The sequence below is a fragment of the Daphnia pulex genome, chromosome 2, assembly GCF_021134715.1.
Source record: "Daphnia pulex isolate KAP4 chromosome 2, ASM2113471v1".
NCBI lineage: Eukaryota > Metazoa > Arthropoda > Branchiopoda > Diplostraca > Daphniidae > Daphnia > Daphnia pulex.
In genome coordinates this window covers 6,076,573-6,092,332 of record NC_060018.1, presented here as the reverse complement: position 1 = coordinate 6,092,332, position 15,760 = coordinate 6,076,573, and the positions used below count along the sequence as shown (strand labels likewise).

General features: G+C 45.0%; 2 protein-coding genes and 1 long non-coding RNA gene across 10 annotated transcripts in view; 2 read left to right on the top strand and 1 right to left on the bottom strand.

Moving 5' to 3' along the window:
* The window catches only part of LOC124188629 (potassium voltage-gated channel subfamily H member 6-like), a 93,869-nt gene that overhangs the window by 53,837 nt on the left and 24,272 nt on the right, over positions 1 to 15,760 (bottom strand). For 2 of the 7 annotated variants that reach the window (XM_046581403.1, XM_046581405.1), the window contains exon 1: positions 3,426 to 4,448. The exons of 3 other annotated variants lie outside the window; for them this stretch is intronic. In XM_046581403.1, coding sequence (XP_046437359.1) covers positions 3,426 to 3,501 — 76 coding nt within the window. In that variant the 5' untranslated portion in view covers positions 3,502 to 4,448. Of the gene's footprint in view, positions 1 to 3,425; positions 4,449 to 15,760 lie in introns of those variants that run through there. 2 more of the 7 variants (XM_046581404.1, XM_046581406.1) reach the window with 1 other exon arrangement.
* LOC124188640 (basic phospholipase A2 nigroxin B-like) lies at positions 7,898 to 11,989 on the top strand. Of its 2 annotated transcripts, none has more exons than XM_046581421.1 (5): positions 7,898 to 8,049; positions 10,918 to 11,065; positions 11,134 to 11,300; positions 11,427 to 11,613; positions 11,781 to 11,989. In XM_046581421.1, the coding sequence occupies exons 1-4, from the start codon at positions 7,968 to 7,970 to the stop codon at positions 11,552 to 11,554; spliced, it is 525 nt and encodes a 174-aa protein (XP_046437377.1). In that variant the 5' UTR covers positions 7,898 to 7,967; the 3' UTR covers positions 11,555 to 11,613; positions 11,781 to 11,989. The 2 variants fall into 2 exon arrangements, with proteins under 2 accessions (XP_046437377.1, XP_046437378.1); XM_046581422.1 differs by having other exon boundaries at positions 11,695 to 11,989.
* LOC124188641 lies at positions 8,056 to 10,642 on the top strand. The gene is made up of 2 exons (XR_006872443.1): positions 8,056 to 10,179; positions 10,240 to 10,642. It is a non-coding gene; the product is annotated as an uncharacterized LOC124188641 (long non-coding RNA).

Here is a 15,760-nt window from a genome sequence, read left to right as displayed (position 1 = left end):
ACTCCAGGTCTTGCCTGGCAAGGGACCGCTAATAAATCATAAGCTCTGCATGTACAGTATGTACATATATCCCCGACGACACACACACACAAAAGAGACTGTAGAGTGTAGAATTCAGTCGACCACCGATGTGGTCCGATCTAATGTCTCCGTTCTTCCGTTTAACCTCATCAACACGTCCCACATCATCATTTCCTCCGCCGTTCCGGTTCGGTCTCGGTTGGCAATCGATTTATCGATCCATCGACGACACGGCAAACGTGTGACTTCACTCGGGTAGACAGCGAGAGCGAGCGAGCGAGAGAGAGAGAGAGAGACATACACAAAACACCGTCGGCAACGTACTACGTGTACACAAGTCGATGGAAAACGCGTTTTTATTACGCAGCTCTCCCGTCTCGTCATCATCGTCTGTCGCTGGTCACATAATGACGTGTGGGCAGAGCCGCAAAGCAGCGACGCAATCCAATTGGACGACGACCGGGTTCTATACCCGGTTCGAAAATATAATTTACTTTGGGTTTGTTGGATGAATTGGCGTGTCCGATAGCTAAAACAAACTATATACTATTTCAGACTTTCTCTCGTGTGTAGAGTGTAGACGTCTGAGAACTTTTGAGTGTCAAATGATTTAGCCCGGGCGAATCCTGTACGGTTTAGAAAAAAACATGCAAGCACGTAGAAAGCACGAAACACTTCTATGTTTCTACGACACATTTTTGGCTCGGCTTGAATGAGTGAGTAAACAAAACAAATTGGATGGTATTACGCGACTGTTTTCTCAACTTGATAGCGCGGGGCGTAACGGAGAAAACAAATCAAAGAAAAAGACGACAAAGGCCAGTTTTCAAGATGGACGATACTAAAAATGTGTACTAGTTTAAGATCCCAGCTGGAGCGCCATTTTTCGACAGGGCACGTTTCAATTGTCTATATAGGAGGTGGGAGGTGCCCTGTTGCGGGAGGAGTCGGTTTGGGCGTGGGGGGGACGTGTTGATGAAAAGCCATGACATTTTGCTCCAGTTTTGTGACGAAGACGAAGCATTCACATTCAAATGCCCACCACACATAAAGCGACTAACCAAGGCCTCAGCATTGGCCGCGTTGAAAGAAAGAAAACAAGAGACAAGAAAAGCCAGACGGAAAGAAGAAGAAGAAGAAGAAGCGGTCCGTCCTAACTTACAACGCCCGTGCACACAGTAGACTTTGGCACACTGTATCGGTCCGAGTCTCACTCGTCGCTCTATATATCGTTCTTGGCTTTTTCTTTTTCTCTTTCTTTTACGTCTCGACAACAAACACAGCAGTGGGATGTAGCCAATAACGTACAGCAGCAGGCTCGATCTAAAGAAGAAGGCGGAGAGGCAACTGGGATGTTAAAAAAGAGAGAAAAAAGAAAGAAAATGACGTCGAGAAAGAGATAGAGCCGAGATAGAGCCTATAGAGATTCGACTGATGTTCCTTTTCTCTTTTGCGCTCAAATCGTACGTTTCAATTGAGAAAGGACGCGGGTGGAGGAGGGCAAGTCGTGCGTTCGGACCGGACTTAGCTCGGCCAACTTTCCGTCGGTGGCGTGGGAGGCAGCGGACGCGCGTCTGAAGAGATAAAAAGATTTCGACTTTTATTCGTACGCCATACGGATGATAACATTGAAATTTCCCTCCTTTTACCATCTCGATATCTTCTCGTCGATATTACTTATACTCTTATAGGTAGTACACTAGGGGCGAGGGCTTTCATTTCTCAGAATGGAGTTGAATATTGCAACTGTGATATTTCCCGTCATCAAAATAGAAGAGCGGGTTTCCTATTGAACAACTGCGAGTCAAATCAATTCGGCGAAAAAATGAAAATGGGGGGCTGAGATAAAGAAAAAAGAAAAGAAAAAGAAGATGGGGGATGATGATATTAACCTGTATCATTTTACCCCGTTTCTTTTCAATTTTCCATGGCTTCGCACTTTCAGCGAGATGAGTTGGCAACAACACCCATGCAGTCTCGATGAGGTTAACAGAGTACGTTCATCTCTGATATTTAGGACTCATCACATCTCAGGGCAGCACTATAGGGCCCGTGCATCTTCTCTGGCAGAACAATAAACAAGATCTCACTGAGAGAGAGAGAGAGGATCAAAACAAAATACAAAAAGATGATTGACGAGGATCCCAGTGACCGCGGAGAGATTTCGCTGATGATTTCGGATATAATCACTTAACAGCTCTGCTCCCGTATTTATTTCATTGCAATTTTGATATCGACGAAACCTTTCAAAATGTTACAAGGCTGTCCATAAGAAAACAAGGGAAAATCGGGTGGGAAGCAAACCCCCTGGAGAAAATACTCCCATCAGTTGACAACAAACTCAGATATTCCATCACTGGCTGCTACCCTACTCTCTCTTTCTCTTGCCCCCCGTCTTTAATGCATGCGCGCAGTCCTGATGCTTTTTCTGGAACAAGTCGAGACCCAAAAAGGAAGAAGAGTCAATGTTCACAGGGCCGGAAGAAGAAAAAAAAAACGAAGTTGTGAAGATGCAAACAAAAGAAAAAAACCAAAGAAATCAAAGAAACTTCTGGGTCTCTCCTCTTTTCTTTTCCGGCACGCGAACATCCGTGTCCACCCAACTCCTCATTTCTCTTTCCCTATATTATTCGTCTTGATCACATCTTTCAATTTCCCAGTTTCCAATTCTGAGGAGAGAAGAGACAGAAGGCAGAACGACGAACTGAAGATGCAATATGCTTGCCAAACAAATAAGGAGCTGCTGCGCTCCCACCTATATTAGAGTAGCTCCGAGGAGCTGCTACATCACAGAAACCGTCTTCCCGTCAGGAAACCCTATCTCTTCTCGTTCAATCAGTTTCTACAAAGCGAATCTCCAATAGAGGCAGATTAGCAACAACAACAAAAAGACACACATTTATTTTAAAAAGAAAAAAAAAACAACAACCCAAAAATTGTGTAAACAGGGAAATGTCCGTAATGCGCTGAATGTGAAAAATAAAAATCCTTGCCACCCACTCACCAACAACGCGCTCAGCGTCCGCCCCACTTGATCGTGCACACACGTCAACATGCACAGGCCCTGAAGGCCCTGTGTGAGCACACTGAGCAAACAAGATTGTGTCCGCTATACTACATATCCCTATTCTCTTTTGGCTATGTTGTTGACTTGTTGTTGACGGTGTGGCCAAGGTGTTTTGGCTTTTTCAGTGAACGACTCGAAAAACCCCAGGACGTCCCCATATTTTCCGGACCAACAACAAAGTATCCGCAATTTATCAATGGCAGCCAGGGCAGGAGAATGCCGACACACACAGGACATGCTGACGGCGGGATGGACGGTTAATTAAAAGAATATTAAAGCCAGTCAGGGATGAGATGGGATGGGTGGGACAATAGAAAAAAAGATCGAGGAATCTTACTGAGCTCATCGAATTTGCGGATGATGGTCTCGATGTAACTGTTCTGCGGGGCAACATGTCCTCGTCTGACGGGCATTTCAACCGTGCACTATATGATAACAACGTGACCGGAAAGTTCAATCAATCGGTCAGCGTTCGATGTTTGCTCGAGTCGACGGTGGTTGCACTTCCCAGAAGACACTGCACGGTTTGGGGGGGAGGGGGTTGTTGTTAGTGAACACGGCACAACGCACAAGTTGTCACCGACTCGACGTCGGAATAATTTCGAGGTACAAAAATCAGGACAGAATAGAAAAGAGTTGACGACGACTGGGGAAATTAGTGGCAAATGAGAGACAATGTCGGTCGACGCTGTTGAACGACCAACGGACCGTGGCAGGAACGACGGCAACGGCAGGAATAGGTTCCAGACTTGACGGAAAACAGCGACGCGGACATGATGATGACGGAAGCCAACGCAGTCGCACAGATCCGATGAAAACTTCCAACTGGAAAACCCGCAAAACCACCACCACCCCGAGTTTGTTTTTCTTTTGTCGAAATAAGAATAATAATAATAAAAAAAGAAATCGTCAGCAAAATCCTTTGCTTACTGCAATCGCTTCCTTCCCCTCTCTCTCTTTCCCCCCTTTCCGGCCGTTTGACGTTCAAAAATGCTAAATTCAAAACGGCAAAGAGAGCGCGAAATTTCAAATTCACTCATCAATCAATTTCTCCATGAAGAGTCGCAGTCAAGGGGAACACACAGCACGACACAATCCGTTTGCCAAAAAAAAAAAATAAAAAAATTTTGTTCAAAAAAAAAATTTCGTGACGGCACTACATGGATGCAGGGCGGTTAGTAATATGCAATGTAGAAGATCGAGTTGAATAATCAAGTTCACCATCTGACGGAAGAGCGACTAGCACAAGAGTAGGAGGTGGAGAGTCTGTCTCTCTCCATCGACCAAAAGACGTGGGATCTTCCCGCATCCGAACCAAGCCGAGTACTGAGCGTTCCGTCTCTCCCGACGGCCAGTTTTCAAGTTTTTCCTTTCTCTCTCTCTCATCTCTTGTTTTTGAACGCGTTTTCGCCCACCACCAGGAGAGGATGGAAATGGATGGAGAGGGTGGGGGGGGGAGACACACACACACACACAGAAGGGAATAATAGTACACACACACACAGACTAGTATAGTAGTAGGGGTTGTAGTATACGTAATATGCCGATGGGTTGTACGGCGACACAAGCGGCGGCAGCTCCGCTAGAGAAGAGCGCATGTCAGAAAAGAGAAGAAGAAGAAGAAGAAGAAGAGGAAGAAAAGCGGAAAAGGAAAAAAAAAAGAGAGAGAGAGGAAGGGTCGGAGCGAGCAACATGTGTTGTTCCGGCTGAAGAGAAAACCGGAGTCGTAGTAGCGGAGTAGAGGGAGGAATAAGGGAGAGAGAGAGAGAGAGGGGGATGGAATAGCTCGATATCCTTCGTCTCCCTCGTCTCTCTCCTTTTTTTTTTTTTTCTCTCTCTCTTTTTCTCTTCTTCCGCTTTTATATCTACGCAATCAATACTCGTCTCTTTCGGAATCATGTCTATATTTTATTATAAAGTTAGCGAGTCTCACACTAAAAATAGTGCCTCCATAGGATTCTCATCTCATCTGTTTTGACGTCCCCACGTGATGGGTTCATCCGGTTCGTGCCCACCACGGCCTTTCCTCGTCAAAAGTCGACAGTCTCAACCCGACACCCAAAACGACTGACGTCACACCAAATTCAATCGATGCCACTGAAACATGGATGCAAGCTTCTCAACTAATCACAATTGATTGGAAAAAACAAGCGACAATGCAATCACCTTGACATTTTTTAGCCAATTCATCAACGAGTCACACGGCGACAGAACAAAAGTGTAATGATAATACAACCAAGCTTTATTTCTGCCCAGTATAGTATTTTTGATTTCGTTTTCGGGTAATTGAATATATAGAACTAGAGACGGAGCGGACGGATAACTTTAGAGTAGATTGTCTCTCCCAGATGATTTTTTTTGCGAAACATTTGCATGTCTGGCCGGAGACAAAAACAGGCCCTGGATTGTCTTGGGCTGTTGTACAAATTCACAAGAGATGCAGATGCCTCGTCCCTGTCGTCTAGTTATAGTTTAGGTTGTTGAGCGGCCGGACACACCAAGAACATGGTCCGTCGTGTTGTCGTGTTGTTGCCTCTGACAACATTCCCGAAATGGGAGGGGGGAGAGAATACAAAGGACGGGAGGATGAAAGAGGAAGCGGTCATCTATTTACATCGTTCAATTCGGCTGTGCGGAACGTTATGGAGCCCCCCCACCCCCACTGGCTTTTTATACACACAGACGGTCGACATTGACTTTCTCATCGAGTCCCACACCGCCACTGTGGGCCCGCCCAGGCTCCCTTCTGCTACATCAGCAGCTATACGTAACAGCAGAAGCTCCGAAGACAAGTTTGGTATAGATGGAAACGAAAGAGAAGGAGAGAAGGGGGTTATCCCGTCCGGAACTGGACCAAAGTACGAGATTACATCGTCGTGACTATAGAGCATCTATCTTATTGTCCCAAGTGGTCCTGCTCAGAGACAGAAAAGAGACGAGGACCCCAGTATATTGCATAGACTATAGAGGGTCCTAGAGGAAGACAAACGGGCGAACTGGAGAAGTGAAGCAAACTTGGAGAAATAGAATCAAAGAAAGAAAGAAAAAAAAGGCCACAAAAAGACAGATGAGGCGCGAATATATAGATCGTTCATTCGTTCCTTTGGCTAAATTTCTAAATCTAGTTGAGTGACTAATAGAAAAAGAGCCCTCCCAGAAGAGGGAGCCTCTAATTGTGTTTTCGTTAGGTGCTGGTGTAGCAGGAGCGGCAGCAGCTATTTCGGTTTCGAATTTCAACCTGAGCCTATTCGATCCACCGCGGCGTCACAAGACAATGTCATCGCACGTTTTCGCATTTGTGCTCAAACACAAAAAAAAGGGAGGACAACTAATGTGTTTAAGACCTTCAAACACATATAAGAAACAACCTTCCTGCCACCCAAAAAATGGTGTTCCTACTTATCGACTGTAGGCAGACGGCGGGGAAGGAAAAAAAGGAGAGAAAAGCGGAAAGCACAATACACATCCGGCATTCGACTACTACGCCCACTACCCGACACTAAATGAAGATGAATGTGTGTCTTGAAGATTTGCTCGGCTTTTCCTTCTCTCTTTCTCTCTTTCTCTCTCTTTGCTTTTCTTTTATTCTTGTTTACATTTCACGTCGAACCCCGAGGAGCCTTGACGTGTGCAAGCCGAGCAGGCGGGAGTTATGGCGATGAAACGGAATGACCAGTATATAGTACGCTGCCGCTGTTGGATTACATATTGATCGAAAATGTGTGTATCTATGGATATCTATATGTATGTATACATATCCAGCTATAAAAAAGGGGGGGGGGGTTAGAACCGATACCCAGCCAGGCAGCCAGAGTCATGGCAAAGGGAAACTCGAGACGCTCGGAGGATGTAACCAAACCAAAACGGCATCAAAGAGAAAAGAGAATAAGACAACGGGGACGAGACGGAAATTGGCAGAGCCGTTTGCCCCCCCAAAAAAACCATGGCTTGCAGCTCACGGGGGTCGACTGGCAACCGCCTCAAAGTCATCAGAGAGTATAGAGGGCCCGATCTGATAGAATGTAAGGTAATAAAACGTGACTGACTGGATTGGTCCGCTTCACACATTAAAAGACACACACACACGCGGGCGCGCGGGCATCACACATCAAAAGAGGCGAGCGTCGAGTGAAAGTATACGGCGTCTCTCTCTCTCGCGGTCGTAAATAAAACGCGTATAGTGTAAAGGACAAGTCGAAATGAGGCGAACCGAAGGTCGCAAATGTAACACAACCGTACAGAGTGTCGACTTTTTAGCAGCATGAGCGGCGACAACGAGAAATGGCCATAAAAAAAAAGAAGGAGACGTAATGAATTGAGCTATTACGCATCACGAATAGCTTTCCGCATGTTTTTCGCTTTGCATATTATTTTTTTTTCTCCCTCTCTCCCCTTTTGGGTGGTCCCTTTGTGTCTGAAAATTGCCGTACGGTGTATCGCGCTCAATGAAACCCGCCCCTATATATTACCAGCCCAATATCGCCCAGTGGTTGTTGAATAAGAGGAGCAGCCTATTCAAATTGCATGTGAAAAGGGAGGAAGAGCGACGAGGTTGAAGTTATGGCGACCGATGAAAAAAGAAAAAAAAATCAACTCTTTGGGAGATAAGAGATGAGCTGATTGAATGGCAAGAACACGGAAGAATGAAACGGAAGAACTCGGAGAAACTGGCACGTTGAATGAAAGAAAAAAAAAGGGAAAGTATAATATTTACAAGAAATGAAGGAGGAGTCTAAATCCTCGCGGCAAATGATTTATGACATCCAAAGGCCTTTATCAGATGCGAATGGAATTGGGACTTGTCCTTCTTTTTTCTTTTTTTTCGCTTCTCTTTTAGTATCGAGTCGCATGTTTTCAACAGCTCAGTTTCGTTTGGAAAATGACTGGGCGTCCATCACGTATTACGTACCTCTTGGCCATCATCTGGGCCTCGTCCGTCTTCCTTCAGTCAAGCCTTTCTGGTAGGTTATTTCCGCTTTTGTCTCTGTGTCTCTCTCGCTCTATATCTCTCCCAAAAGACTGCGTAAAGCTAGTGGCCTATAAACTTTGCCAAACAAAAAAAAAGGAAAAAAAATTTTATGGCGACTGATGTTTAGATGAATCCAGTCGAGTAGTAATTTCCATTAGCGTCTGCTTCTGTCAGTGTTGATGGTGTCTCATCCGTTGGCATGTTACTGCCACGGCCGTACTCCATCTATGACGATGCCGACTCGGCTGATCGTCAACACATAACATATCGGCCATAGAAGAGTAGCATAGCCATTTCTTGCCTCTCTTAAGACATAGACCAAGCATAAAATAATACAGCTACTGTAAATCAGTGCCGACGTCCCAGAATCTCGACGAAACGCGTTCGCTTTCAAAACTGTGAGCAGGAAGGAGGTTATTGCTATAAGGATGTGGGGGTGGCGAGCGCGGGCGGGACTATATATTTCCTCGCCATGCTCCTGCTGCACAGCAGAACACAAGAGCACACACACACTTCTCGGGGGCATTGCATTGGAATATTTTAGAGGAAAATCTACTGCCGCCGAGACAGAGGTTCTCCCAACTGTCTCCAAAGGTCCAAAAGGAAAGAAAAAAGGAGAAGCTGCTACAAACAAATCGCGGCGGGCCAAAGTCCTGTGACTGCTGCCAACGCAACGCATTACGGCGCTAGCCCCGCGCCGTGAAACAGCAACAGCAGCAGCAGCGGTATGTGCCACTGTGCCTTGCTGTCCTCCCACCATGGCATAGCCAAACTATGGCTGTGTGTGGCGTGCGATCGATGGCTTCTTTCTCCCGACAAAATATTGACCCCCACAGCGTCGACATTGTCGCCCCATAAATTAGACTTGATAAGGGTTTCGCATGCCATGAACTAGATTCCTCAGACTCGCTTCTTGCATACGTATTACGTTCCACGCAGCGTGCAGCAGTCGTGTGGCGCGGGCGCATTATAAATATCGCGGCCTCTCTTCCCTGGCTCCGAGTCCTCTGACTAGTTGCCCCAGTGTCGCATTGAGGTTAATGCCAAGGCGCGGCTTGTTTTTTGTTTTTTTCTTTTCTGGCGCTGAATCAAAGTCGACCGACGATATTCCCCCACGCTCTGCCAGTTGAATTTCCCTTTTTTTTTATTTGCCTTTCTTGATTGCTCTCTGGTGATTTCTTTTTTTGATGCGGACAACATAATAAACGACTAAATTGGCATTCGGAAGTTAGCGAAAGACTTGGGCAAGTAGCACTAGTAGTAGTCCCTCATTTCCGCCTGTTATTCAAACTCGCAAGGAATTCTCCCAGTTGGTTACGTACCCCCAATTGATGAGGCCCTCAAAGCCGGGCGTAATTTGAATTTAGCTGTTTTTTTTAAAGCAACCAGCGACGAGGAATTGGGCAAAAGGGAAGGAAAAGTTGGCGCACTTCTTTTTATTTGAGCGTTCGTTAGTGGAATCTTTGAACTGCTTCCCATCCAAAAAGTTGTCCTCTTTGTAGTACCCAATGAGGTAGGCACACGGCTACATATTGATTATTTTCTATTGTGTTTCTAAATCTACGAAATTAGAAAAGAGAGAGAGAGAGAGAAAAAAGATACACCCAGGATCGAAGAGAAGTATTCTTTTCACGTCGTCATCACGATCCATAATTTGACTTCGCAGTGACCTATTTATTCACTATTTTTAGACCCGGTTGCTATAGCGATAAGCGAGAAAAACAGAATTATATCGTTAGAAATAAGATCAGGTTGCAACATCCGAAAAAAAAGATGCGAAACAGGATACCGACATTTAAAAAAAATCAGAAAAAGGAAAACAGACGGGGGACGCAACAGTAAAAGAAAAATTGCCACTTTACGACACGACAGTCACCTCTTTCTTCCAACCGATCAGCGAGCGCAAACAGGAAGTGTGTCTGCGATGGCTTGTGTTACGTGTATCGGTTTTCCAAGAAAGAAAAGAAGAAGAAGAAGAAAAAGAGAAAAATCGCTGCCAAGGCGCTGCTGGATCAAATGAAGCTGCCAGCGGCAGCCGAACAGGATTTTGACTGGCACACTGTAAACGCTATAGAGTCATGCACACGCCATGTGGCATGAAAAAGTCGACGTTCAAATACTGGTAGGCATCAAGACTCTTGTCCGTTCTCCCCTCCCTCCCTCTTTCTTTGTATCTTTCAAGAACTTTCAGCCCAAGGAAAACTCAAACGAATGGGACCCTACGCTCCTGAACAAGACACCTGGTGAAACGGAGAGAACTTTCGTATATAGTCGGTCGCATATTGATCAAACGAGAACGCGCTGGATATACTGTAGCTGATGCATGTGCGATTGCACAGAGTTTCTCTGTGCACCGCTATAGCACGAGAAGACACATTTTCTGCATAATAAATCAGGGACGTGGAAAAAAGGAGCTGAGAAAGGAGCCCGGGGATGATCACGAAAACGTCAACAAAACAAGCACTAAAGTTGCCAAAAAAGTTTTCTTTTCTTTATTATTATTATTATATTCCGTTGCCCGATTCCCATTGCGCCGCTGTTGTTTACTGTGGCGTGAAAAAAAAAGAGAAACAGCATTAATAATTGATTGAATGTCTGAGACGGTATACATCTACTGCTGCTGACTGCTGGGCACGAAAGAGCGGCCTGCATGTGACGATTAAAACGTCCTACAAACCCGGTAGTAGTAGTAGTAGTATAGTAGTAGTAACTGTCACATATTTTCCGCACTGAAAATTGAATTTTCCCCGGCGTCAATTCATCCATCCATCAAATTGAATGATTGCGAAATGATTTGGCTAGTTATCAACTTTAAATTGAATTTCAATTTGATTCCAATGCAATGATATATATACCAAAGCTAGCGTGAGAACGAAGCGCAGCATCGGTTCGTTCGGGGACATGATTCGGTTTACCACGCGGATGGAGGCCCTGCTTTTCAATAATTACGGAAATCACTGCGGCAGTGGCGACACTGGCACTCAGCCCATCATTGACGCAATAGACCGGTAAGCTACAATTTCATTTTGGTTGCACGAGGATTTTCCAAAGATCTCATCTTTCGCCCATCGCCCAGATGTTGTCGGAAACACGACCAGTGTTACGAAAGTCTAGCCAGCGGCCCTTGTTCCTCATCCTTCTTCGGTCCGTATTTCACTTTCTATACCTGGACCATCTCCAACGCCGGATCTAATGGCAGCAGGAGCAGCAGCCAGCAGCCGGAAGCTTCTGCTATCGAATGCGGTAGGTAACCTTTTCCCTTCATTTTCGTGCCGTTTCATTTCCACCATGGCTGCACCATCCAATTAAGACGTCGGCGATGCACCACGACATCTGGGGTGGTTCTCGTCGTGACTCATTTCATTTTAGGTGACACGGATGTCTGCAAACTGGCTACTTGCAACTGCGACCGGACGGCCGCCCAGTGTATGGGCCGACATTCAGCCTCTTACAACACCGCCAACAAACGCGGCAGCATCTGGGACTGGCTTATTTAATCGTTGCACCAGCAACGACCCAAAAAACTTTACGAACTGAACTTTATGGCTATTACAAGGTAGGCTAGACGTATATATACTTTGGGATGTATACATGATACGAGAATATCGCTATTACACAATATCATACAAACCCATAGATATACGAGTATACATGGCAATAATAATAAAGATAGTCTAACGTCGTCCCTTTTTCTTCCACCTGATCACCCCCGGTGAATTCCAGACTCTCCTTACAATCTACATAAAACGTGACGTTGTGAACGCGGCCAAACAACGACATTTCGGTCATTTCTTCCTCCTCTTCTTCTTATTGTTATTATTGAAAAATTCTTCTTCGCGGGTGATAAAATAAATCATGCTGAGCAACGTCATTCGCCGAACTATGACGCAATAAAACTGTCTTGTTATCGATGATACATCACTTATTACTTGGCTGCTGGCTCTTTTTTCTTTTTTTTTTCACTTCAACTAACAAACATTGGGAAATCCGGGACCGAACGATCGTCAGTCAAGAGTAAACGCTGGGTCGCATAGAACCGGATTTTCAACCACGCAATCCTTCATTTATTTTCTCTTGTTATAACAAGGAGAAGGAAGACAATTTGACCAAATCCGCATATCAGCCACTGCGTGTCATTGTCTCTTCTTCTTTTTTTTCATAAAGGATTCGTGATCTAATAATTATCAAGCAGAGGACGCGTCTAAAAAACAAGATAGAAAGAAGATCGAGACTTAAAAAAACAAAAAAAATTTCCCGAATGATTCAAGATATTTCGGAAAACAATTGAGAAAGTCAGATGGAAAATAACAGGAAATTGAAACGAGATTTTTGGTAACAGCAACAAAAGAAAAAAAAAAAAGAAACAAATCAAAATTTAATAAAAGTGAACTCTTTAATTCGTTTCCTAGTTTCTTTCGACTGATCCGTTCCATCATCCACGTAGTGAGGTACAAGAATCAAGTCAGGTGTACTCGATCACGGTGAAAAGCCTCGAAGCTACCGAGAATCCAGCATTCTTCCGCCTATCCGTACTGCATAGAATGGAAGTGCGCTACCCAGCGCTACTGCATGCTGATAAAATTTCACAAACGTTACAGTATGCATAAACAATTGCGTCATAAATCAAGGGCAAGAGCGAAAAAACCAGAGACGGGTGCAATGTGCATCTGCTGGGTCAGTCCACACAACATCACGGGAAATGGATACGACGGCGGTCAGCATTTGATTTATTCGTTACAGTTGCTGCTACATGTACGCTGCGGCATACTTCGAGCGGGTGCACGTAGGGGGGAGAGGGGAACGGACGGACGGACCGGACCGGACTAACAGAAAATAGTCACGCGTGCAAAAAGTGTGTGGTTCGATTTCATTTCCCTACGGCGTCGCAGAGAATCAAAAGAAAAACGGTGGGGAAATGTACGGTCGCTGCGGCAGCGGGACATGGCCGAATAGCAAAGGGATAAAAATTGACCCCAGAGTACTCGAGTATACAGCTGCCGAACCAACCCCAAAGGCGACCTATGAATCGCTCCAGTCTCTCTCTCTATCTCTCGTCAATGTCCTCCTTTTTTTTGTTGCCCAAACGTCTGGGCGCGCGCTAATTGGAACCGCATAGTCGTCTCTCCTCATTCTCGTCCCATTACAGTAAAGTCTTTGACAACAATCTAGGACGACAGACCACTCTGGGTCACACAGAGTCTACCATCAAACGGTGCAGCCCAAAAAGACGAAAAATAAAAAAAGGAAGGAAAACAAAGAAACAATAAGGCTCATTAGTGCAAGTGATCTCGCGAGATGCCTTTAATTCTGACCAACAAGAATCGGAAGGCGATTCCACCTTCCTTGTTTCCCGGTGGACACAACCAGCCGATAACAACGTAGGTAGAGCCTCGCCTCGCCCCGTCCCGTATACGTGGATGCGCATTATTTGTTAAGTTTAGCTCCCGACAAGGAAAATAGAAGAAACTGTCGCCTATTTGAACAGCATCAGCCTATAGTCTGCAGCCATTGCTGCACGGCGGCAGATTTGAATTTATAGCGAATATTGTCGTTGATAAAAGGAGTGCATAGGACTGTATTAGTGCATCAATTATAGACCTCCAAAGTACAGAACATGTTGGTGGGAAGTTTTCAATGGTAACGGATACAGCGAACTCAAGGCTGGGAATAAAGGTGGATAGATATATAGATGTATGTATGTATGTGAACGTATTAATACAGCAGTCTTTGTGGGCATTATGAAACGGGAGGGTCGGCAGCCCACAATAGTTAAGACTACACTTAAGAGGATCAGAGATGGCGTACCGGTACCAGATCTAATATTCCCTAATGCGGCTTTTCAAGTCCTGCTGGTGCACTCGGGCTGATTGCATAAAGTAGGAGCAAAAGGACTTTTCTCGCTGAGGCTTGGTCGCCAGCAAAATGCTGACATGATCTCCTATTTGTTGATGCATAAATAATCAACTAATGATCAACTCCCATTCGGGGAAAAAAAATTACTTTGGCCTACAGTGATTTCATCACCTGATTTCTGATTAAACATTGATACATTTTGTATTTCCTGGTTAATCGCAATCGTTCAAATTCAAATGAATTAGAGGAACTTGATATTTTTTTTACCACCACGGAAAGAAAGATCAAGTTAGAGTTCCAGTCCCTAGATGGCATCATTGTGCGGGAGAAGAACCGGACTTGTAACGGACGGGAAAAACATTTGAAAAAACTTTGGAAAGTAAATAAATATCGGAATTCGGAGGAGTGGGTAAACACACCGAGGATAAGAAGGTTGAACAGGTGACGTAAGGATTTTGGATTGCTACGAAGACGAAGCAACACACACCAAGCAAATAAAAGAAGAAGAAAAAAAAACTAGACATGGCCGACCGTGAGTCTGAGGACTAGTAGGGGGTCTCGACGTGTAGTAAGCTGGGCAACAGTGAAAGGGAAAAAGAGCTGGGCGCGCTAGGAATTTTCTTTCTCATGCGTTATTTCTTCTGGCGTTCTGGTTAGTTGTTGGCTGTTGATGTTATACAGCGACTCGTCCTTCTCTTTCCCAACACGGCGTTGGTAAACGAGCGTCTCTCGGAGACAGGTACGCACGTCGCAACATGTATAAGGAAACGAGCAGCCAAGAACGAAAGAAATGGGTGCGCGGATTGAAGGTTAGCGGCGGCGGCGGCGGGCGATTGGGTATAGCCATCATTACGATCGTGAAAAAAAAAAAGGAAAAAAGGAAAAGAAAAGACAAAGCCAAAACAAACAAAAGCAGACTGTCGAGAGTCGAGAGCAGAGAAAATAAACCATCGAACCAAACGGCCGGCGATGAATCTAAGCGGCGCCAACACCAACAAGGGCGGCAATTTTGAATTTAGAAAAGGAGGGGGGAACATTGGCCCGAGCTCGAGTTGAGACTTTATTATGAACGACGTTATCGTCGCCATATTTACGAGATTCTTTTGATTCCTTTTTTTATTGACAAATGCCAATATAAGGAGAGAAGAAGGTGGAAAAGAAGAAAATGAAGAGAAACAAACAAAACAAAAAAAAATGTTGGAGCCATGAAAGAAAGATGGTAAAAGAGGTCCATAAAAACGGTCGTTAGGTGACGTCAAACCTTGACGGCGCACCTGTGAGCACACTGCAAGAGGGGACCAATAACACCACTGGATGAGAAGAGCTTGGGAAACGGCGGCGGCGGGAGAGTAATGCGGAAATAATCAACGTCCAAGGCATCGATGAGGAGGAGAGACATCAACTTCTGGGGGATCCATCAAGCGAAAGGGAGGATCAAACTCTTTTAACTTTCTTTCTCTCACACTTTATACACACACGGACAAAGTCAAATGGCTTTTTTCTTCTTCTTTCCTTGATCTCTCTTTGAATGATTCCCTATACGCGCCTATACGCTTATACTTTTGGTGCTTTTTATTATTATTATCATCATCATCATCTCTCTCTTTTTCCCCTTTCTTGGTATTCTCATGATCTCATCGGACACGAGAGTAGACGACCGGTTTCACCTTGAATAAGAAGAAGAAGGCCTGATATTTCCCGATGCTCAGCAATCACCTCCCGCATCGCATTATGCATTCCCCTTCTCGCTCCTCCGTGCTGTACTGCCGTGATGCCAGACACAACGTGAAACACGCAATATACACACACACACACACAAGATGAGTGGGGTTCTTCTTCTTCTTTCTTTC

Excerpts from the sequence above, each read along its gene's own strand:
- LOC124188640 (XM_046581421.1), top strand. The coding sequence starts at position 7,968 with ATGACTGGGCGTCCATCACGTATTACGTACCTCTTGGCCATCATCTGG. Across the intron at positions 8,050-10,917 it reads CCTTCAGTCAAGCCTTTCTG|CTAGCGTGAGAACGAAGCGC; the intron begins GTAGGTTATTTC and ends TATATACCAAAG. Across the intron at positions 11,301-11,426 it reads AGCTTCTGCTATCGAATGCG|GTGACACGGATGTCTGCAAA; the intron begins GTAGGTAACCTT and ends ATTTCATTTTAG.